The sequence below is a fragment of the Protopterus annectens genome, chromosome 7.part0 (assembly GCF_019279795.1).
Source record: "Protopterus annectens isolate FY-2018-M chromosome 7.part0, PAN1.0, whole genome shotgun sequence".
Lineage (NCBI taxonomy): Eukaryota > Metazoa > Chordata > Ceratodontiformes > Protopteridae > Protopterus > Protopterus annectens.
In genome coordinates this window covers 1,792,553,809-1,792,576,638 of record NC_056739.1, presented here as the reverse complement: position 1 = coordinate 1,792,576,638, position 22,830 = coordinate 1,792,553,809, and the positions used below count along the sequence as shown (strand labels likewise).

Here is a 22,830-nt window from a genome sequence, read left to right as displayed (position 1 = left end):
GGATATATCTAACACCCAGTACAGCGTCGCTGTAGGGATTACACCAGAGGAAGCCAAAGAAAAAGATAATGGTCTAAGGAACCAAAAAGATCTATAGCAGAGTCACCCATCTGTGGCTGAGGCACTTTAGCAGTCTGCTGTGCTGACAAAGGCTGTTTAATAATTGTGTTCATTTTGTAACTGGAAGAGGGGAGCACCAAGGAACCAGTAGGCCGTTACATGGTTAAGCTGAAAAAATGCCTGATTACTGTGGAAGTCTGGCAGCAGTTGTCAGTAAAACAGGTAAGTAATAAATATCTTTTAATACCAGAAAACACAGTAAAAGCACTTGAAACACTTACCCAGCCCCCAAAAGTAAAATAATGCAACTTTTACCTCAACACAAATAGCTTTAAATTAGTTTAAACAACTTTCTCCACAAAAAGTAAAAAGTAACATTCCTGTTTAAAAGTTACTAAAAGTCATGTGACAGTCAATTAAAATAGTTTTTCCATGCTTAAAATGATATTTTCACAGAAATAGTTCAATTTCTCTCATAAAAAGTAGATGTGGACATTCTTTCCTCAAAGGGAATCTATCTGCCCAGAAATGGAAAGTGTTAGCCAATCAAAGATCCTTGAAAGCCCACAAGAAGAACATTCATTTGTGGCAGGAAAGCTCTGAAGGGTTTGGCACCCAAACCACTCTTTTTACACAGTTCAAGCTGACTAATGCTTTGGGCACACGGAAGGTACCCTTAAGTTTAGGAAGATTGCCAGCTGTTATATCCTCATCAGGATATAACAAATATAGCTAAGGCTACTGCAGCAGTGATCATAATTAAGAATATCTTCCTTTACAATGTAAATAAGATTATATGTGACTGTATACATGCTGGTACTTAACCTAACACTTCTTGAATCTCAAAAGACTATAACAATTCTTTCTCCTGCATGCCAACTAAATGGGTTATCTCAGGTTCATGTACTATATAGAAATATATCTATGAATAATACCACTCTTTAGAATGTAAAGGGAGTACATATGACTATATTTCGTAACCGCCTGAAATGAAATGTGTTTGTCTGTATGACCCAGGTTGTGGCTGAAAAGAGTCTATGGACCAGTGCATTTATCCAGTTAGAAAATGTAATAAATGCATAGATAAACAACTTGCAATGAACCATGTATGTCATAGCAGAGAGCATAATTTCTACTATACATCACAGACATAGTATATACTTAATTTCATGGAATGGCTGATCCAAGGCTGAAATATTGGCAATGCTGCATAGAAGTGACCCATTAGGATTAAAATGTTTTCTATTTAATCTGCTTCTTTGCAGGGTCCAGAAAAAGTGCAAAGAGCTATATAAAGCCAAGTTAGAAAACGCTGGCAATGTGCTTCTTCCTCATAACAAACAAAATATAATGACCTATGCAAATGTGCATTGGTTATGCTTATAATATATCTGCGCGTGATTCAACCAGGCAGCAGACAGTGTCAAAAAACTTGCTTCTTCCTCATAGCAAACAAAATATAATAACCTACGTAAGTGTACACTGGTTATACTTTTAATATGCCTGCGTATGGTTCAACCAGACAGCAGACAGTGACAAAAAACTATGTCCCTGTTCACTTTAAGATATAAAAGATGCAGAGGTGTGTGACTCTGACAGGCAGAAACCATACACATTTTCATTAAGAGTCTTGACTGTAATAAAACTGTAGCGATGTTCAAGATTTAGGACAAATGATCCAGGAAAAGACCCTCCCAGCTCCCTGACTCAGAAAATACCACTTAAATGTAAAGCCAAATCGCTTCTTTACTGCAGCCAGAAAGTTTCATCACATTTTAATAACATCTGACTTCCTGTTGAAATGTCAGCTGAGTGGGGGATTTTTACAAAAAGTGATGATTTGTTGTCAACCCCTCACATTTGTTTTCTTTTCCTAGAAAAAAACACACATGCACACACATACAGAGCTTCTTTTTCATTCTTTGCCAGTAATTCTCAATGCTGGATGATAGTTCTAAGCAAAAGATACTTTGGAGAAGCTGTGAGATTCTGCACTGGTAACTACATCACAGTGCAGAAAAGTGAGGGTTATCTCTAACTACATCAGGAAAGCAGAAAAGAGAAGGGCAACAATAAATGTCTAATAGGAATGGAAAACTGAGTCTGCCTGGGAACCAGCGGAAAATACTTTGTACTTGGCTTCAAGATGTGAATGCAGTGGATGGTACTGTTTCTGCTGTCTGTCTGATCTGTGGAACATAACAGCTGTGAAATGGAATTGTGGCATTTCTGCATTCTGCTCACCTATCTGTTTGCAGGTACTGTATGGCACAAAAAAATATTCACTACATTACTCCTTAGAGCTAGAACTAGCTAAGAGAATTAAAATTTCAAAAGTATAATGTCTTGTAATAGACTATATAAAATTCAGGAAGTTTGACATTAAACAAATGCATGTCTCAAACATGTAGGAAAAGAATGCCGTTCTAAAACAAGATGTATAGTTTGCACTTCCACAACTGCTGAATTAATGATTTGTATTTAAATAATCAGATAGCAATTCTCAGGGTGCCAGCAATGATACTTTTTCATGGGAGTCTTCGGAAAATCTAAACTTCAAACAGGAAAGGAGGTACTGCAGCATATCTTTAAAGAGATAATGCATTAAATTCAGTCTTCTATGTTTGATTTGCTAATTTTATAATGGCATTTTTGTATTTCTTCTAATTATAATAGATGTTACCATGAATAGTTACTGCATTTTAATTTGCTCCTGTAGGTCCCACTTTGGCTTTTATTTTGCACTGTATTTGCTTAACTGCATGAGACAATAAATGCATCTAATCTGCCCTTTAAGAATGTTTAATATTCTGCCTCCTATCCCCCTTCCCCTGCTACCTGTCTGACAGCCTCCTGAATATGTCATTGGCACCTACACTGCATGCTAACATAGTGTCGTATTCTGCTTCTTGGTCTCATGTTCTTACATTCTGTGTAGCACCTGTGGAAAGGGATCAGGTATTTGCCAGTGTTTTCTCATTTGATGAACATGTTCATTGAATGTCATATGAATACACTTTGAATACACTTTGAGAGATGCATGATTTGTTAACTTCTCTGAAAATAGTAGTTATAATGGAAGTTTCTTATGCAAGCCATGATGGTTCTGAATTAATTTGTTTAGTAGAGACAGTAGATTTTCCAAGAAATTGCTGTGTAGTTGACTATGGTAGCCTAACATTATGTAATATGCTGGCAAACCCCTTTCTCTATTTTGCCATTTGAGTAAGAAGGAGAACGCTGTTCATTCTATCATGCCCTTAGGTGGATTACATTATTAGCTATAATGGGAGAAGGTAAGGAAGTTTCTGAAATTAAATATCAGGACTGAAATGTCACTCAACTCAGCAAAACATGCAAGGAAGATAGCATCTCTGTTGGTTATACAGAGAGTGGAGTCTGAATGTATGAAGGTGAAATTGTTCTACACTGTCATACAAGGATAAAAGGTAATTTCCTATGACAATGGAAGAGTCTCTGCATCAGACTGTGGGAAAGATGTTACTGCACTGAAGTATATGTGGCAAAAAGGTTAGTACAACACAACAAACATGATAGGGAAGTTGCCTTTGTATTCTCACAGGAAGGTAAGAGAAAACACAGCTTACCACACACTGTCTTGAGTACTGTATGCCTCTCCAGACTGCTTATATATCCAAACAGTACCCATCTTCTTCCCTGTAATGTTGTACAAATATGCAGTGTAATTTCCCAAAGTTGAGGTACTTAGCCAAGAATATGGCAGCAGCAGACCTCGAAGAATACACAAAGGTTATACCTATTTATGAAGCATGTACACAGATAAGGTCAGGAGACACGCACATCTCAGAATTGCTATATTTTGCTGTGGTGCACGAACAAAGCATCATATACAGCCTTTCCTTTCTTCTCGCAATCTGAGGCCACGAGTTTGTGCTGTTTTCCAGAGGTAAATAAGTTATGCTACTTTATGAGTAGTCATGCTGCAGAAATCATATTGCAGGCATGATTCCCAGACCACCATTTTGTTCCATGTGAAAATGTCACCATTTTCAGCAGAAATGCAGGAGAGTGTCAGCTTTTGCTAGTGCCTGCTGAGGACTGTAATCTGTGTGTGTGTGTGTGTGTGTGTGTGTGTGTGTGTGTGTGTGTGTGTGTGTGTGTGTGTGTGTGTGTGTGTGTGTGTGTGTGTGTGTGTGTGAAGGAGAGCAAAATAATTGTTTATCTCCTTCAGGGTTATTTCAAAGATCACCTAATGGGCCCCCTAGCATGGTGTATTTAAGAAAGCAGATACCTGGTATGATCTGTTTGACAAATGTCCAGGACTAAACAGGAATGAGGAACAGTGTAGGCATCAGTTTGAAAAGCTGTGACACAGGAACCCTAATGAGCTCTATATGGGGTGGGGGTGGAGAGTAGGCTGGTGCATACCAATGGTATACTAATACATGATATACCTTTATGTTTTGTGTGAGCTTTTGCAAGGCCCTGTTATGAGGTTGGGCATTCTGCACCATGTCACTTTAACTGCACACTTCCTGGTGAGTTCCCTTGTATAGCTGTGCCATATTCCCTTAACATATCTTAATACATGTGCATAGGGTACACACTTGTCAGCTACCTGACACAAACCTAATAAGAAATACCAATGGGATTGTATATATTGTTTTGGCATTTCACTTTTGGGATATCATGATTCCCCGATGTTCCATTTTTTTTCAGCAAAAGCAGAACATAAGGCAAATTAAGTCACCTTTGCAAGAGGTGGGAGAGGCTCACAGACATCTATGGTTAGTTCCCCACAAAGGGCTTACATGTGTTTACCCTCATCCCAGTATAACGGTATTCGTGTATGACTACCTTCCCATTTTGTCTTCTCACTACAAGTCTGTACAAAAGACTTGCTCTGGAGATCCACCATCCATGTCTTGACTATGCCAAGGTTGTGACTGCAGTTCATGAGTGTGACGAGGCTGGAAGTGCCTCATTAGAGGGGCGACAGGGCTGGAAGTGCCTCATTAGAGGGAGTCCTGGCTCCTCTGTGGCAGGCAGACTACCTGCACTGCCTGTCTGGGGCAGCCCAGTGGCAGCCAGACCACCTGCACTGCCTGTCCCCATGGGGCAGCTCAGATGCAAATGGAGCAGGCAGCAGATGCTGCAGTGCAGTGATCAATGGGCAGATATACTGCCCAGTTGCAGAGCACCCTGAAATGAGTAACAAATTTGTCCGATCTTGTGGCCCCGACCATCAGGCCATGAGGACAGGGTGCATCTAATACAATCAGGCCATCAGGGGAAGGTGTGACATATACAGTCCTGCCATCAGGGAAGGGTTTGACCCATATCCCTGACCAGCCTAATCCATCATGTGGGGCTGGATCCCCTTAAAGGAAAACTCCACCCTAAAACTAAAAAAATATGTTTTTTTAACTCTATCTTTGTTTACTGACCTATTTTAACACCTCAAAATCACTCTGATTTATTTGTAATTGTAGCCTGTTTTACACAACATGGCTACCAATAGGGCTTGATTTATCATGATCTTGTTCTCCCTCAACTCTCTTTCCCATAATGCTTTGTATGACTCATGCCAAACATAAGGAAGTAACTGAATTCCCATGCCATTGACATATAATGGGATTTGTGTGAGTCACTGTTATCTTCTTTACCTTCTGTAAAAAGACTGCTTCTTTTCTGTCTCTAATCACCCTCATTTATGTTTGGCTCAGACCTTGTTTTAAATTATACTTATTTATTTATTATTTATTTTACATTTGTTGACCAGGTTTGTCCGACTGAGCTGAAGAGCCCTTTTTCAGCGGAGGTCCGGGGAGAAAAGCTCCAACATATTATATAATTTTCATTATAAATTAGCATTAAACAGCAATGTTACAGGATTATTACAAGGCATTAAGTAGCAATACAATGTTATACAGTGTCAGTAATCAGGAGTATAGCAAAGCTCTTTCAAGATGTATAAAAAGAAATAATATGTCTTTAAGATGAATATAGTTTTTGGGGTAAGTGGTTACAAAACCCCAGTTTTATCATAATGTTGTTGCATGAAGGCATGACAATTACAATAGAATATTTCTTAGAGGCGATCTGCTTAACAGGTGTTAGAAGACAGTAGAAAGAGTAGTCAAGAATGATTAGAGAGAGCTAGTGAGAAGAGTGAATTAAGGGCAGAAAGTAGATAAAGGTATGAGAAGTAGGGGATGTTTAAGGAGGGATTGTGCAGTGGCAGGACCAGTGACTTTTAAAGTGCTCTTTGGTGGCTGTCTTAAATTGTTTAGGATGTGTAAGGGTTCTAATTTCTAGTGGGGCCTATTCCAGGCAATAGTGGGGTGGTAGCTGTACATGTTATGTCCAAATTTAGACGGGTTTGTAGATTTGTAGTAGGTCTTGGTTAGAGCTTCAGAGAGGTCTGGAGGGAGAATAATGGGAGATGAGAGGGGATAGTGCCTGCAGCAGGAAGGCTGGTATAGGATAGAATGGATGATCTGGAGCTGAGGGAGAAGAAGCTGGTGGGGTCATTCAAGCCAGTTTAAGTGTTTTAGAGAGAGACAGTGATGGGATTTGTAGGTTTGTTGGGCAGCAAATCTAGCTACCTTGTTGTAGGTAGATTCGAGTTTGATCAGGAGTGCTGAGTTAAGATTTGTGAGAATTTGAGAGTTGTACATTAGACTGGGTAGAAGGTAGGTAAGAGAGAGAGTAATCTTGGCTTCAGAGGTAAGGAATTTCTTGTTATGGTAAAGGATCCCTAGTTTTGAATGTGTTTTTTTTTATACAGTTATTAACATGCAAGCCAAATTTAAGCTGATCATCTACGGTTACACCTAAGAGCTTAATGCTGTTTTCTACCTGAATGGGAGTGTTATTAAGGGACTGTATGGAGAAGGGTTTAATATTGTTGAAGTTTTTAGATAGGAAGAGCAACAGCTTCGTTTTTTCTAGTGTTAAGGATGAGCTGGCTGTTGTTGAGCCATGTTTCAACTAAGTTAAAAGATGCCAGAGTAGCTGAGAAGAGCTTAGTGGGGAGTTGGGTATGGTGATTACTGTAAAGTCATCTTCGTATTGCACTAAAGATGACTGAGGACAGGAGGTATAGAGCTGATTAGTAAAGATATTAAAAAGTAAAGGCCCTAGGATAGACCCTTGAGGTACACCCATTTTTACAGGGAGAGAAGGGGAGAGTGCAGAGTGCCATCTCACTGATTGAGATCTATAGTCCCCTCCCCCCACACTACTGCAGATGTATTAAAACTGTCACTGCAATGAGAGACCCTTGCAGAATCAATTCCTGTTGGACTACAAAAGAAAACCTATACAAAGACCTGCAATTTAGTTACTTTTCTGGCTGTAGCTGGATAACTTCTAAGTATAGTGTAAAACAAGGTCTGAGCCAAACATACATGATGGTGACAAAAACGTTTTTCCTCATCCTTCTATCCTGCACATTTCCATACATTGTTCCTGTGTGTTACCTTCTGCATCTTTTTCCTCTTTTCCTATACTGGACACCACAGCAATGCAGCTGCACATAACATATGGCTACTTAGCAGTCTGCAGTGCTCTTTGCCATCCCGCTGAGGGGCATGCCAACACACACATATAGACTAGCATGCAGATATAACATACCAAGTTCATATTTTCTGTTCTCACTAGATATTTCTGTATAGCACGTGGCCACTCAATGGATCATTTCCTGCATGTTTGACTATACATTTCACTGCATCACTTTGTTTAGTTGCACAGCTGTAATCCAGGGATTGGGCCCTCTGCATACCCCTTAACACAGTTAGCCACACGTAAGTGCTGCATGTTTTCATCTGGATATCTAATTTGGGTTCTGTTGCCATGCAGTGCTACTTATCTGCACAAGCATCGCACGGAGCTACAGTACATCTCTACAATTCTCAGACCAAATTACAATAATAAGTCCTTCAAAGGAATCATTTACAAGAAGATTAAAAAAATGTCTTGGTTTAATAGAAAGTCTATTAAAAATTGAAATAAAAGCGTCTTTGCATGTCTTCATTCTGTGATTGGTTACTCTAAAACACATATATTTATGGTAATTATCCTAGTCCTTGTGAACTGGATCACGGACAAAATGGATATGAAATCCATTTTCCTTATCTCATTAACAAGTTAAAATAAAATTAAATAAAAAGACCCAGAAACCCCAGTCAGTTTTCAGAAATGTATAACTCACCTTGTGAGCCTTTCTGTAGCAGGACTGCTCTGCGCATTGCAACAGAATGATTCATAGACCACAGCAGTGCTACAGCAATAACAAGGCTTTAGTCTATACTGCTACACCGGTCTCACTGGTGAAGCCGAATGTGAATGCAGCAGTCTAGGGGGATGGCTAAATACAATAGCCTTGTGCACATCGTGGAGCTTTTTGCTGGGATTTGGATAGTACAGCAGAGTGATTCAAACAATAGCTCTACCATGCTATTTGGGGAATGAAGCAAAAAAGAAGGAAATGCTGTCTTTCATAGTACACCCATTTAGTAGTATGCCAGGGTCAGGGATTTAGCCTTATGGTAGGTAAAGTACTGCAAAGTTATTGGGAGGGGGTATGTGTGCGCATGTCTGTAAATTGATTTTATCAATAAGGCAACTACTAGCACAGTTGCCTGTAATTGTACAGTGTTCAAATCAGACACATGATAACAAACCACTAATAAGCTGGTGCTCCATGCAGTTTTATTATGTCTCTGAATTGTATTATATTGCTGTCATTGTATGAGGCACTGCTGTCTGAATTTCAGATATTGTTTTTCTTTGGGGGTGGGATTTTTGATGAAAGTACATTTTACCATTGTGCAATGTACATTCATCTGTTTTGTTTTTTTCCCAGAAATAGTTGTATGTCTGGGATCTCTTTCTACAAAATAAATATTATAAGTATATTGTCTGATATGTTGCTGTAACTACAGATTAGAAAGTCACACATGTAAAATAACCCAATTCAAAAAGAATGAAAATGCTTGCAAAGACATGCATATAGCCACTTGTATTCTCACTTGTATCTGTACAGGTCATTAACAATGCATGTCAGAATGTATGACTATGCAACTTTAAAAGTAAAATAAAATGACTGTGTAACACTATTATTCTAGCTATATCATCATGGTTATGAAAACATCTTTTGAAGTACAATACATTGATAAGCAGTATGGTTGATAACCAGGAAAACTAGCATATCCCCTCACCTCCTGCAAAAACATTAAAGCAGCATACGCAGTCATTAAAAATAATAGCTCAGGTTACAGCTGTACTGGGTGCGGTTTCTGACATTGAGAGTCATTCCTTTCCCCTAACTCCCACTCCAACTATCTTGTACAACAATATGATTTGACACACTCACTTTCACTTATTTGTCTATTTGCTTCCATTTTCCTGACCAGGGAGTCAAGGGCCATAGGAAAGCAAATGTCCCTTCTGCTGGGCAGAACAGGAAGACAAGATACTAAGAAGGTATAAGTGCTAACGAAATAACTGCAGTGTAAGGCAAGGCACAAACAACAAGTAAATATATAATGAAATACAAATGAGAATAAGTATACCAGCCTGTATGGCATGAATAATACCACAATACTGAATCATGTATATCCGAAGCAAAAAACAAAGCAGTTTTAACCACATTAACCAATCAGTGCTGAAAACCAGCATACATGGGTCAGTATACTTTAATTTTAACATTTATCTATACTAGGCTCACCACCAAGGGCGCCCGCAGGCAGGTGCAAGGGGGTGTACTTGCACCCCCCTGGAATCGGCTACGGCTAGAGAATTACAAAAAAAGGTTTTATTTTTTGTTTTTTTTTTTTTTACGCACATTCTCCTTTAAGAAGAAAGAAGTCCAAATAGTCCAGTCGCAGACGTGCTGACATCATCGCTGTCAGTTAGAGGTTTGTGAACGGGAACTCACACAGGCGGGACCTGACGACCGGACACTTAGCAAGCGGCAGCTGAAACAAACAGAAGGAAGATGGGGCACTTTCAGGTAGAGAGAGGTGTGTGTGTGTGTGTGTGTAAAATGCCCCAGGTGTACATGGTGGTGGGTAGTGAATAAGGCTTGAACCCTGTACCTTGGGCCCAAGTGGCAAGAGCCTGAATTCCCTACCCACCACCATTTGTAAAAATGTTGCAGGATTTTCCCTCATACTTTTTCTGTTCCTCATAAAATCTGTGGTTTCTGCATTTGTGTCCTTGTTGCCTGACAGCTACATGTTCTTTGGTTTTATTCTTGGCTGTCTGGAGTGTTTCTCCCTGGGCCTCTGCTAAAACTTAGCTTTTTTTTTTTTTTTCAAAGTCAGACTTTCCTGGTTAACAAAAGTTAAAAAAAATGGACACACTTGTCAGACTTCATGTTCTTCAGAAAGTGCATGGTAACAAAAGCTTTTATTCTAGCAATTTTCTAAGTGTACAAGATGGATATTTGAAATGTATCCCATTATTGGCTTCGTCCAGGTTTTGTGCTAGGGTTGAGAGTTATGGTAAGAACTGAATTCACTGAATATGTTTGGGGGCTGTATTCACCCAGTATTGGCTTTGTTTAGGTAGTGTTTGGGACTATATTCCCCCCATTATTGGCTTCATCCAGGTTTTGTGCTAGGGTTGAGAGTTATGGTAAGAACTGAATTCACTGAATATGTTTGAGGGCTGTATTCACCCAGTATTGGCTTTGTTCAGGTATTTATTGGCTTCATCCAGGTTTTTTGCTAATGTTGAGAGCTATGGTAAGAACTGATTTCACTGAATATGTTTGGGGGCTATATTCTCCTATTACTGGCTTTGTCCGGGTGTTATTTGCTAAGAGGTTGTGAGCTATGGTGAGAACTGAATTCACTGAATGTTTGGTGGTTGTAGTAGTCACCCATTATTGGCTTTGTTCAGGTCTTTTGTGCTAAGAGGCTGACAGCTGTGCTATGGTGAGAACTGAATTCACTAAATGGTAGCTATTTAAGTTTCAGTCTTCCTCTTTCACAAAACAGTTGATTTGGCGTAGTGGTATGTTGCTCTGACTGTTTTGCACGGGTCCCCTGGGTTCAAGGCGTGGCAGTGAAATGTATGGTGCTAACGCAGCATTTTATTCTAGCAACTTTCAAACATTATACACGCAATGTTTAACACGTGTCCCTGGTTTTGGCCTTTTGTCCCCTCCCCAATAAATTTTGGCTTTTTCCAGATTTCTTGTGCTGAAAAGTTCAGAGATACAGCTGAGTGTCGGAGTAGATTTTACAAGGAGCTGAGAGCTGCAGGGGAGCAAAAGTTTAGTGCTGCTTGTGTTTAGTCTGCTTGCATTGTTAATAGCACAACAAATAGTGTACTTGCTTTAGATGCTGAAGGCTGTGGGTTCTACTCCCACAGTAGGTAAATGCATTGCTGATGCTGTATTGTGTTGTAAAGGGGTGGAAGCTGCAGATCTCTTGGCAAAGATACCTAGTAACTATGAACCTGTTAACAGTTTGCTATCCATTCCCTATTGCGGTATTACTAGCTTTTCATTTTTTTATTGCATGCAACAAAAGCAATTTATTCTTCAAGAGTAACAGGCACTTTATTTGTAGATTAAACAATGACATATAAAGTGTTTGCTAGCAGCAACCTCTTTATTAGTTACAAATTTTTCCAATGTGGAGTTTACTACTTCAGAGATTGTGTATATTTTTACTGATACTGGTGGACTTGAGTAGACTTTTTATGATGGAAATGTTCTGAATTGGGCAGTTTTGTCATTAGTGGATGCTGTTTACTGGAAAAATGTTCAAAACAATAAATTTAAAATGCCCTCTAACAACTGTACTGTATTATACAAGGAATATAATGTAATACAGTCAGGAAGGTGTATCAAAGAGCATGTGTATGTTATGTTCGAGGGGCCTATGATTTTGTAGACAGCCCAGAGTTAATATTTGCCATTGGCAAAATGTATTTTCTCTGAAAGTATGTTTCAGTGCTGTTTCAATGCATGCGAGTTTCAAGAGCAGAGAAGTTTTAATGTTGGTCTATTTTCATTGTGAGACTGCATTGCTTTAACAGATATGTATTAGGGTTTGTGCTGTAAAATGCAAAATAAAACTTTCAAACGAAATCCTAAATCATTGCAGAAGTAAAGCAGTATGCACATTAGTGTTTATGATAAATGGGGCAAAATAACCAAGGAATGGGACATTGGAATTGCTGCAGGGGGGAGGCTCCATTTGACCATGATTTTGTGAGGGGGGGTAGCAAGCTCAGACAGCCCCGGTTGAACTATACCTCTCAGTTGTCCATATCTTTGCAGAATTAATAGATATTTGCTGCTTATTTATGGTTTGTTCTCAAATTTGTGATTTTCTAGCAAATCGTTTAGGAATGAAGCCATTAAATGACAGACATTGAGTTTCAGATGTCATAACCTTCAGAAAAATGCATGCTAATGCAAGACTGTCTTTACGTTTATACAAGAGCAATTTTTAGTAGTGTTTGTATGTTCCCCAATATATTTGGCCTTGTTCAGATTTCCTGCATTAAGAGGTTGAGAGGTACGTGCAAATCACTTTGTAGATTAGGAATATCCAAACATCTCAATTGTCCCCAATTCTGGCTCAAAATGTTGCTCTCCCCTAATAATCCCTCCTCCAAAATGGCAATTTTGGAAGAAAATGTGGAGGGTTTACAATTATATATAACTGTAATGATCACTTATAGATTACCTTTATTTCAGAAATGCATGTGGATGCTCTTATTTTGTTAGCTGCTTCAAGTTAACTGTTAATATTAAAAGGTGTCCCTTTTTGACAGGTATTTTGCATCACATTTTGGTCCGTTTTTCATAAAATTGTGGTTTTCTGGCAAATTAGTGGCAAGTCATTAAAGATTGAAGTTAGAAAATAATGGCAGACATTTGAGTTTCAGATTTCATACCCTTCAGAAAACTTGTACTAATGCAAGATCTACCTGTTCTATTTAAGTTATAAGAGCAATATTTAAAAATTGGCCTTATTTTTGGGCTTGTCACACTTCTAGTTCTATGCATGGCTTTGTCCAGATTTCTTGCTCTGAAGTTGAGAGGTATGTGTGTCAGATCCATCACTGTCAGCCAGAGACATTTCAAATTGTGACATACTTATTGCACCCCACTCCCCATTGTAGTGGCTCTGGATGTGTCCATGGAAGGCAAGGAGCAGTTATGCAGTGTAAGTGTGCAGAGTATTCCCCCATCCAAAGTAGATCACAAATCGACCGTGGCTTTTCATCTGTCCTTGATTTTGCAAAATGTTCTGGTTTTCTATCAGATTTTTGTACTGTTGATTTATGCTTCTTATTCTGGAACTGTATGCTGTCACAGTGCCCTGTTGCTCTGTTTGTTTAAGTAGCCATGGTTTAATGAACATCAGGTAAGCTTGTCGGAGATTGTAAGATGCAAGTAAGCTTTAGTAAGCTTGTCGGATATTGTAAGATGCAAGTAAGCTTTAGAAAGTATATTGTTAAAGAATTACCAGCATTGAAAGCCTTTTCGTTGTTGCCATGCAGAGAATATTTACATGACTAGATAATGTATAAGCCTTGGGTATTGAAATGCATATGACAGTTTTATTTATTTTATTTGCAGTTGGTTTGCCAGGATAGTCCATTGGGCCAAATGAACCCGTTTTCAATGGAGTCCTGGGAGAAAAGCTCCAAAACTAAGTAGGTTATTAATAGATATACAAATTATACAATTACACAGAAGTTAATCATACAAGAAATAACAATTTGAAAATAATACAACTAGAGCGAGTACAACCTAGTGATGAAATTAATAGGTAATACAGACTAAAGGGAAATTTAGCACAAAAGCACTGAGAAATAACAACATATTTGGAAGCATTTCATGACAATATTGAGGAATAATAACATATTAGGAAGCAATGCACAAAAGTACTGAGAAGCAATAACGTATTAGGGAAGCAATACTTGGGAAGTGTGGCCTAGTATATTCTTTCTGATGATTGTAGGAATAATAATATGTATGAGTTAGGGTGGGTAATTAGGAAAGTTGCAGGAGGAAACAGAGGAAGAAAGAAGATGGAGTTTGCAAGTGTTATGTGGGGTGGGAGCAAGAGCATTCCCACTGGGATACTAGATGTGAGTGAAGAGATCTTTTAAATATAAAATGGTTGGGGGTGGTGCGAATGGAAGGTGGTAGGGAGTTCCAAAGGCATGCAAGGCCATAAGACAGAAGATTTTGCCTGGGGACTAGTTGGTTTATATACTTCTAATAGATTTTGATTGTTGGACCTTAATACTCTTGCAGGAAGGTGCATTTTAAAGGCTGATGAAAGGGAGGGACAAAGGGAGGGGTTGAAAATGAGCTTATGTGCAAGATTTAGTTGAGTATATGTGAGATAACTGGGTAGCTCTAGCCATTTTTAGTTTTTGGAGAGAGGAACAGTGGTGGGTGGAGGACTTGTGGTTGGTAGCGAACTTGGCAATTTTGTTGTAGCAAGAGGAAAGTTGTGTTTTAGAGAGGTCTGTAGATTAGTTAGGAGTGGAGCTCCATAGAGAAGGGAGGGGATAAGAAATGAGGTAGAGGGTGATTTTGGTAGCAGGTGTAAGGTAATGATTTTGCCGGTAAAGCATACCGGGTTTTCTTGATATTTAACTGTAGGTGGGAGTTGAATTTGAGCTGGTTATTAATTTGGACCCCAAGTAACTTGGTCTCGGACACCAGTTCCAGGGGTAGATTATTTTGTCTAGAGATGTGGAATGTGTTTATATTGAAAGAAGTTGCCTTAGAGGGGGTGAATAACATTAATTTGGTTTTAGAGGCATTGAGTGCTAGGTGATTCCTTTTCATCCATTGCTCAGTTGTTGTAAAAGCATCTTGAGTCAGTTTTAGGAGTGAGGGGATAGAGGTGGCACCGCAGATAATAGCAGAATCATTGGCATATTGGATGATGTCTGAGAATGGGATAGAGTTGCGGAAATCATTTATAAATATATTGAAGAGAAGGGGACTCAGTATAGAGCCCTGGGGTACCCCAGTAGGAGTATTTAGAAATGAGGAGGTGGCCTTTTCCCATTTGACTGCTTGAGATCTGTTAGATAAGTAGCTGGAGAACCAGTTCAAGGAGAAGGGAGATAGGTTAAGTTTAGAAAGTTTAGTTAGTAGCAGGCTGTGAGTGTGTCAAAGGCCTTAGAGAGGTCGAGTAGTAGGGTAGAAACAATTTGGCCAGAGTCGCGGGCTTTATTTACAGTTTCAAGGAAGGAGAGGAGGGCGGTCATAGTGCTATGATGTGGTCTGACTCCATGTGTGGGAGTTAGTAGGTGATTATCTAAGAGATGTGGAAGGAGTTGTAGTTGGATACACTTTTCTAGGAGTTTAGAGATGGGGGACAGAATAGCGATGGGGCGGAAATTAGTAACATTGTTGTTGTTGCCACCTTTTATGTAGAGGTATGATAAAGGCCCTTTTCCAGACTTGGGGTACTATACATTCTTGGATAGAGCAGTTGATTAAAATGCTAATAGGGTAAGCGATTGCTTCAGCAGCTTTGCTAAGAAAGTAAGAAGGGATGTTATCAGGAGCATTGGTGCATGGCTTCAGTTTCATAAGGAATTTCTTTATAGTAGAAGTTGGGTATAGGTTTAAATGAGAAAAAAGGAGTATGAAGAGGGAAAATTAGGGGCAGATGAAGCTGATGAAGTAGTAGGAGGAGTGGAGGGATGGGAGTTAGTAGATGGGAATGAGGAAGTAGTAGCAGTATAGTGGTGTTAGAGAAAGATGGCGTTAATTTGGAAATGGATTCAATGAAAAGAGTTAAATTGGGTAGCCAAGTCTTGGTCAGGAGCGTTTGGGTCTGGGGTAGGGGTATCTGGTTTGCTGGGGTTAAGTAGAGTAGAGATACCTTTCCAAAATTTCTGAGGGTTTGATTTTATTATTTTGAAGTGTGGAAAAGTAGTTTTGTCGGTCTAAGATTATGAGCTTTTTTACCTTATTTCAAAGTATTTTATATTCATTGTAATAAAAGGACAGGATTACAGTATTTTCAGAAGCTCATTACATTTTATTGCAGACCAGTGTCTGTGTGTTAGTACAGTTGTAGTTGGGTCAGGGTGGCTTTAATGGTATATGGTAAATAAGCATTGCTACCTTATTTAAAAGCCAAGCCCTGCAACAACTAGCTCCACACTGAAGTCAAAACACAATAGCTCTGGTGGGTAAATGTACTCTGTAGTAATCAAAAAAGGCAAATGTTTAAAATAACTACAGCTTATGTGCAAACACAATAGGTAGTGATGAAACAATGCTCTGCTAAAAATGCTTTAATGCTCCACAATGCTGAGCTGCAGATCAGTTATCACTGGCTACCAGGATTTCACCCACTTCAGCTCAAGCACGGTGCCGTTCAGTGCAACCTTCCCAGAACTAATTTGTCTGACCAGAATTATTTGGTGTGTGTATAAGAGGGAGGTAGCATACCCCTCAGCTGTCCAGATTTTTGCCCCATATTCCTCCTAAAAGGATTGAAGTTGCTAAATGAGACATTTCAGTTTTAGATGTCATGTCATTTAGAAAAATGCATACCAACACAAATCCTGTTACTCTTGCAATTTTCTAAGTTTCTGAGAGCCATATTTATAATCTGTCCCTATTTATTTTAGGCTTTGTCCAGATTTCTTGCACTAAGGTTGAGGCCTTGAGGGTGTGGTATGTTTGTGAGAAAATGAAATGCCCAAGTTAGAGTTAACAGGTGGAATTTTCAAGTGCATTTTCAAGGAACTGTGAGTTTTAAGGGAAGCTAAGTTCACTGCTGCTCATGCCAAGTCTATTTACAATGTGCAACTGTTTTGTTTAGCAAATGGTATCTCTATTGTGGTAGAAAGTTTTAAAGCTATGTTAGTAGCACCACAAGTAGAATACTTGCATCTTAATGTAAAGGCTTGAGGTTCTATTCCTACAGCATATACATTTGTATGCTGCAGTCCTCAGGATGTCCTCCTTTGGATGAGATGCCTAATAACTATGAACCTGTTTTTCAGGTTGTCATCCGTTTTCTATTGCAATATACCAGCTTACCATTTTTTAATTTAACATAGGCAATTTATTCTTTGACGGCAACAGGCACTGAATTTGTAGATGAAACACTGAAATATACAGTTGTTTTCTAGCAACAACATCTTCATTAGTTTCAGATATCTTTAATGTGGAATTATTCAGATTACTTTTACTTCAGCAGAGTCACTCAAACAAGTGCTGCTGTATAATACAAGGGATATAATTCAATTATATATTATAATTAATACAATCAGGTAAATCAAATAACTTTTGCATGGCCCTAACGGTGTGCAAGGAGCCTATTGCTTGAAAACAGTTCAAAGGTAAATAACCTGCCACTGGCCAGATGCATTTTCTTTGAATGTGGGTTTCAATGCTGTTTCATTGAATGTGAGTTTCAAAAGTAGAGAAGCTTTAATGCCAAGTCTGTTTTCATTGTAAGACTATTGCTTTGTTTAGGTTTAGTAAATGTCTCAGTGTTTGGGCTATAATGTTTGAAATAAAAGTTGTAAATTAAATCCAACTGCCTGTAATCATTGTAGAACTAAAGCATAAAACAGTATGCACACAGATTTGAACAGTGTCTACAGTAAATGGGGAGAAATAGCCAAGTAATGGGACACTGGAATGGCTGTGTGGGCGGGGCTTGGGGTGGGTGGACTTGGGCGGGGCTGTGTTGGCAGGGGGCGGGGTGAGCTATGTGGGTGGGGCTCTGGGTTTGCACCCCCCTGCAAAAAATCCTGCGGGCTCTCTTGCTCACCACCACAGAGAAAGACCAGTGTCAACAAAGCAGAACGTAATTAGAAAGATACAGAATAATTAGTACCGGTCTCATATATATATATATATATATATATATATATATATATATATATATATATATATATTTTATTTTATTTTATTTATTTTACATTTGTTGACCGGGCTAGTCCAACTGGATACATGTCCATTTTCAGTGGAGGCCCGGGGAGAAAAGCTCCAGGTCAATAGTTATATTTACAAGACAAAAACATTGGTGTTGATACACAAGATAATCTACTGGTTACTACATATACAATTATAAACAATAACAAGTGAGTACAATAAATACACTGATGCTTACAGATCAAATAAGAGAAAAACAAGAATTATTAATTGATTTCATGAGTGCAGTTTGAACAGCCAGACAAGGAGGGGTAGAATAGAGTGATCTTTGGTTTTTGGATTAGGCAGAGGCTGTAGGAGCCTAGGTGTGGCTGGGACAATGGCTTATTAGTCTGGACTGGAGCAGGGGCATAACCATTTGGATTTGAGGTGTGCTCTAAGGTGTAATTTAAATTGGTGCTGAGATGGCATAAGTCTTAGGTTGTTTGGTAGGGCGTTCCAGGATTTACCAATGGAGTTGGCATACAGTGCATCACCACGGTATTGTTGGATTTAATGGTCCTTACTTGTAGACTTTTGGAAGACCTGAGGGAGTTGAGGTTGGATCAGGTAAGTATTTTGTACAGTGAGGGAGTTTTACTTGGGTAGTTAATAATTTTAAACGCCTCAGTTAGTTGGTTGAATTTGAGTAAATTGGGAAGTTCCAGCCATTCGAGAGACCTTAAATTTAGGCAGTGATGAGTGCGATAGGGCGTTCCTGTTATGAATCTGGCTATGTGATTATAGGTAGTTGTTAGTTTATTAAGTTCTTTCTTGTTTAGGAAGGAGAATATCGGGAAGGCATAAAGGAGAGTGGAGAGGAGGTGGGTTCGGGCAATAGTCAGTTTGGTGTACGGAGTTAGGAAGGCCTTAATTCTATACATGAACCAAGTTTTCTGTTAACTGATTTAACAGTTAAGTTTATATGCACATCAAATTTAAGTTTATGATCAATGGTCACCCCTAGTAGTTTGGTATTGGGTACAGGGTGGATAATGGTCCCATTGTTGGAGGACACATGGAAAGTAGAATTGCTGGTGTTGAAGGATTCTATAGTTTGAGCAGTAACTGAGGTGGGGAAAAGAAGTAATTTGGTTTTGGCAGGGTTAAGTAAGAGTTTAAGTTCGAGAACCATTTTTCTACAGCAGAGAAGCAGTTTTGGGTTGTAGCTTGGAGATTGGTGAGAGATTCATCAGAGCAGATCAGGGTGGAGTCATCTGCATATTGAATACAGGTGGCTTTGGGAATAATTGAGTGTAGGCCATTTATGAAAATGGAGAAAAGAAGGGGACCAAGGATAGATCCTTGGGAACACCAATATTAGTAGGGAGTAGGTCTGATAGGCTGTTTTGCCACTGGACTGCCTGTTTTCTACTAGAGATAGGCATTAAACCAACTTATGGTTAGTTTACTAAGATGTATTGTTTCCAGTGCCTGAAGCAGAAGTTGGTGGTTGACCATATCGAAGGCTTTCGACAGGTCTAGAAAGAGTGCAGAGGATATTAGTTTATTATTGCAGTTTTGGTTGACTGAGTCTACAAAGGAGAGAAGAGCTGTGGTTGTGCTGTGATGGGGGCGGAAGCCATGTTGGGTATTTGATAGGAGGTTGTGATTTATTAGGTAGGAAATGAGTTGCTTATGGACACAGCGTTCCATAATTTTGGCTAAGGGAGACAGTATGGCTATGGGCCTATAATTGGAGGTTTCTGTGGAGGGTCCTCCTTTGTGGAGGGGGATGATGTAAGAGATTTTCCAGATCGAGGGAATGGATGCTTCAGAAATGGTCCGGTTGATCAAGATTGATACAGGGTAGGCTATGGCATCAGATGCTATTTGTAGGTATTTGGCGGGGAGCTGATCAGCTCGCGTGGTTGGTTTCAATTTTTTCAAGAGGGTACGAATGTAGGAGGTGGAGATGGGTTGAAGGTTAAAGTCCGTTTGAGTTGTGTTAATAATTGGGGTTGCCACTGAGGGAGGGTGGTAAGCTTGCTGGCAAGGGACTGGATGGTCTCAGTGAAAAAGAATTAAAGGAGTTGGCTATAACTGTAGGGTCATTGTCCATGAGTTTGTCAGGGTGGGGTAGTAGACTTACCAGGATGAAGTAGGCGTTAAAACCAGCCCAGAATTTTTGGGATTATGCTGATGTTTGTCTTGGAGGTGACAAAAATATTGTTTTTATCGATTTAACGGATACTTTGGTTGAATTTCTTAGTTGGAGGAACTTGATGCGATCTATGGGGGTTTTTGTGGTTCTCCACTTATTCCAGGCCTGGTCTCTGATTCTAATTTTGGATTTAGTTTCTTGTGTTAGCCAGGGTGCTATACATTGCTTAGTTAGCATAAGTCGATTAGGAGCATGGGAATTGAGTATCTTAAGGAAAGTGTTATTAAAGTATGAAACACTTTCATCTAAGGATAGGGTTTTTAGGATGTGCCAGTTACAAGCTTTGAGATCAGCTAGGAATTTGTCAGGGACAAAATTTTTGCTATTCCTTACTAATCTGGTTATGGGGGGAGTCTTGTTTGAACATTTATGTTTTATAATAAAGGTAGCAAGGTGGTCACTAAGGTCGTTGGGAAGGGTCCCAGTGGTATAGTTATTTGGATTCCTATTAGTGAGAATCCAGTCAATAATACTCTCCTTTTGTTGTGCATGTCCAATTCTAGTGGCAGAAAGAATATTTTGGGAAAAACCATGTAAGTTAATGGGGAGAGGATTGGATTGGGCTGAGTAGAGAAACCAGTCTATATTGGCGTCTCCTAATATTATTGTTTCTTGTGGATAGTTATTGGCAAGCCAACTAAGGGTTTGTTCAAGATTTTCTACATTTTTGCCCGGTGGTAGGTAGGTTACTATGAGATTAATACTTTTTTGTCTGTTTAGAGATATCTTAAGAGCAATCAATTCCAGGTTTGGAACTTGTGGGGGTTGGAGTGAATTCATTGTGATGTTCAAGGTGTTTTTGAACATAACAGCTATTCCACCACCCTTTCTGGTTGTCTGATCAGCCCTGATGATGTTATATCCAGGAGAGATAATTTCCTCATCCTTGGTGCTTGGTTTTAGCCAAGTTTCTGATAAACACATTATGTCTGGGGAGTGGATATCAAGCATGGCATGCAAACTATGTACTTTGTTGTTAATGCTTCTAATATTGAGATGGAGCAAAGAGGAGTCCATGGTCTGCTACCCACAAGGCGGAGGTTAGGGTCTGGGTCACTAAGAGGGCCTGGGTTGGGGTGGATGTCCCGTAATTAGTGATGGATTTTTCAAATAGTCTAGTATTTTTGAAGTCTAGTTAGTAGCTTAAGCTGTTCTCTTGATGAGGATACTTTAGGGTACCTAAGAATAAAGTGTGTACTTTTAGGGATAAGGTGAGTAGCGGAGTAGAGAGGGGGATAAAAGTTGTGGTATTTTGGGAATACAAAGAGGTCTGACCTTTAGGAAGGTAGATTCTAGTTAGGGCTTGTGTTTCATAGGCTGTTAAAAGATACGATAAGATAAGGATTAAAAGTACAAGGGGGAGGGTGGTAAATGAGGTTCTGTCCATGGTGAGGCTGATTTCTCGGCGTTAATAGAGCTGGGAGCGATACCTAAGTCAGCAGGAAGCTGGAGGTAGTAGTGGGGTGAGACAAATGGAAAGAGATAGGCAGGTGGGCGGGTTAGGTTTTGTGGTGGGGAGTGGTAGAGATGGAAGGGAGTGAACAGTTCTGATTGGGTTGTGGAAGTAGGGGTGGGTTTAATGACCAAATAAAAGTAGAGGTAGTAGGGGCGGTGGGAATAGGGGGCAGGGAGGGCCGGAGCAAGCCCGAGGCGAAGCGAGGGCCTGAGGACACCACAGGATTTCCCTGGGTCTTAGAGGAAGCCAGATTTAATGGTAGCTAGCTGCCTAAGTTCTACAATTTGTTTCTTTAATTTTTCTTATTAGTTACTTTTTATGCCCAAAGAACCTGTATGCAGTAGATTTAATACTACCTGGTACCTTTCTTATAGTACAAGGTGTTTGATAAAGTACAGTGAAAGGGGTAGTTCTTTATTCACCCTGAGTCTCTATGTGGTCTTTTTTAAAGAAGATTATACCTTCGCACTGGTGGGGACTTTTATAGTTGTTTAAACATTCACACTTGTGGGGTCCTGAGTGCCTCTCGGTAGGCGTCTGGATTTGGGGCTACCTAAGATGAAGGTAACAGAAAGAAGTTAACTTTGTACAGAGTTTGATGCAGTAATATACAGTATAATACAATGCAGCAGCAGACAGTTTTCACAGTGCAATGCGAGGAATGGTTTCAACAGCCTTAGTGATGTTAAGCATTAAATAACAGCCAGTTGTTTTAAGCAGTAATTTGCTTCCCTTTGGCGACTTAATAATGCACTACAGCACACTCTGTTCAGCTAATAAAACAAATACTAAGTAGTTCACATGAGGTGTTTGCAGTTATAATACTTTGTTTCTAGCTTGACATTAAGGTTACGTCCTCCAACCAAAAGATTACATCTAACAAGAAACCACTGTAAACTAAAGTATTTGGCAGTAAAAGTACAACAAAACGCTAACAAGAAACCACTGTAAACTAAAGCATTTGGCAGTAAAAGTACAACAAAACGCTGTTTTTTTTTTTTTTTTTGTTAAGGCAAGTAGTACATTCTCTTCTTTTTTAAGACAGCCAGTACATTTTTTTCAACATGTAACATCTTAGTGATATGGATGCAGGGTCAGAACTCCTGATCACAAGTGCCACATGTAATTTGTAACAAACTATTTGTTGTTACAATTTTACCAGAGTAACTACATAGTACATTCTATTTGTTTTCTGACGTTGCCAAAATAAGTACATTTTGCTGA

The 22,830-nt window shown here is 39.3% G+C and overlaps 1 protein-coding gene across 2 annotated transcripts in view; it reads left to right on the top strand.

The window, feature by feature from the left end:
- Window positions 1–1,662: 1,662 nt before the first annotated feature.
- The window catches only part of LOC122807238 (SLAM family member 8-like), a 586,627-nt gene continuing 565,459 nt past the window's right edge, over window positions 1,663–22,830 (top strand). Inside the window, exon 1 of one of the 2 annotated variants that reach the window (XM_044078321.1) lies at window positions 1,663–2,318. In XM_044078321.1, the coding sequence (XP_043934256.1) occupies window positions 2,273–2,318 (46 nt within the window). In that variant the 5' untranslated portion in view covers window positions 1,663–2,272. The remainder of the gene's footprint in view (window positions 2,319–22,830) is intronic. The other variant, XM_044078320.1, reaches the window with a different exon arrangement.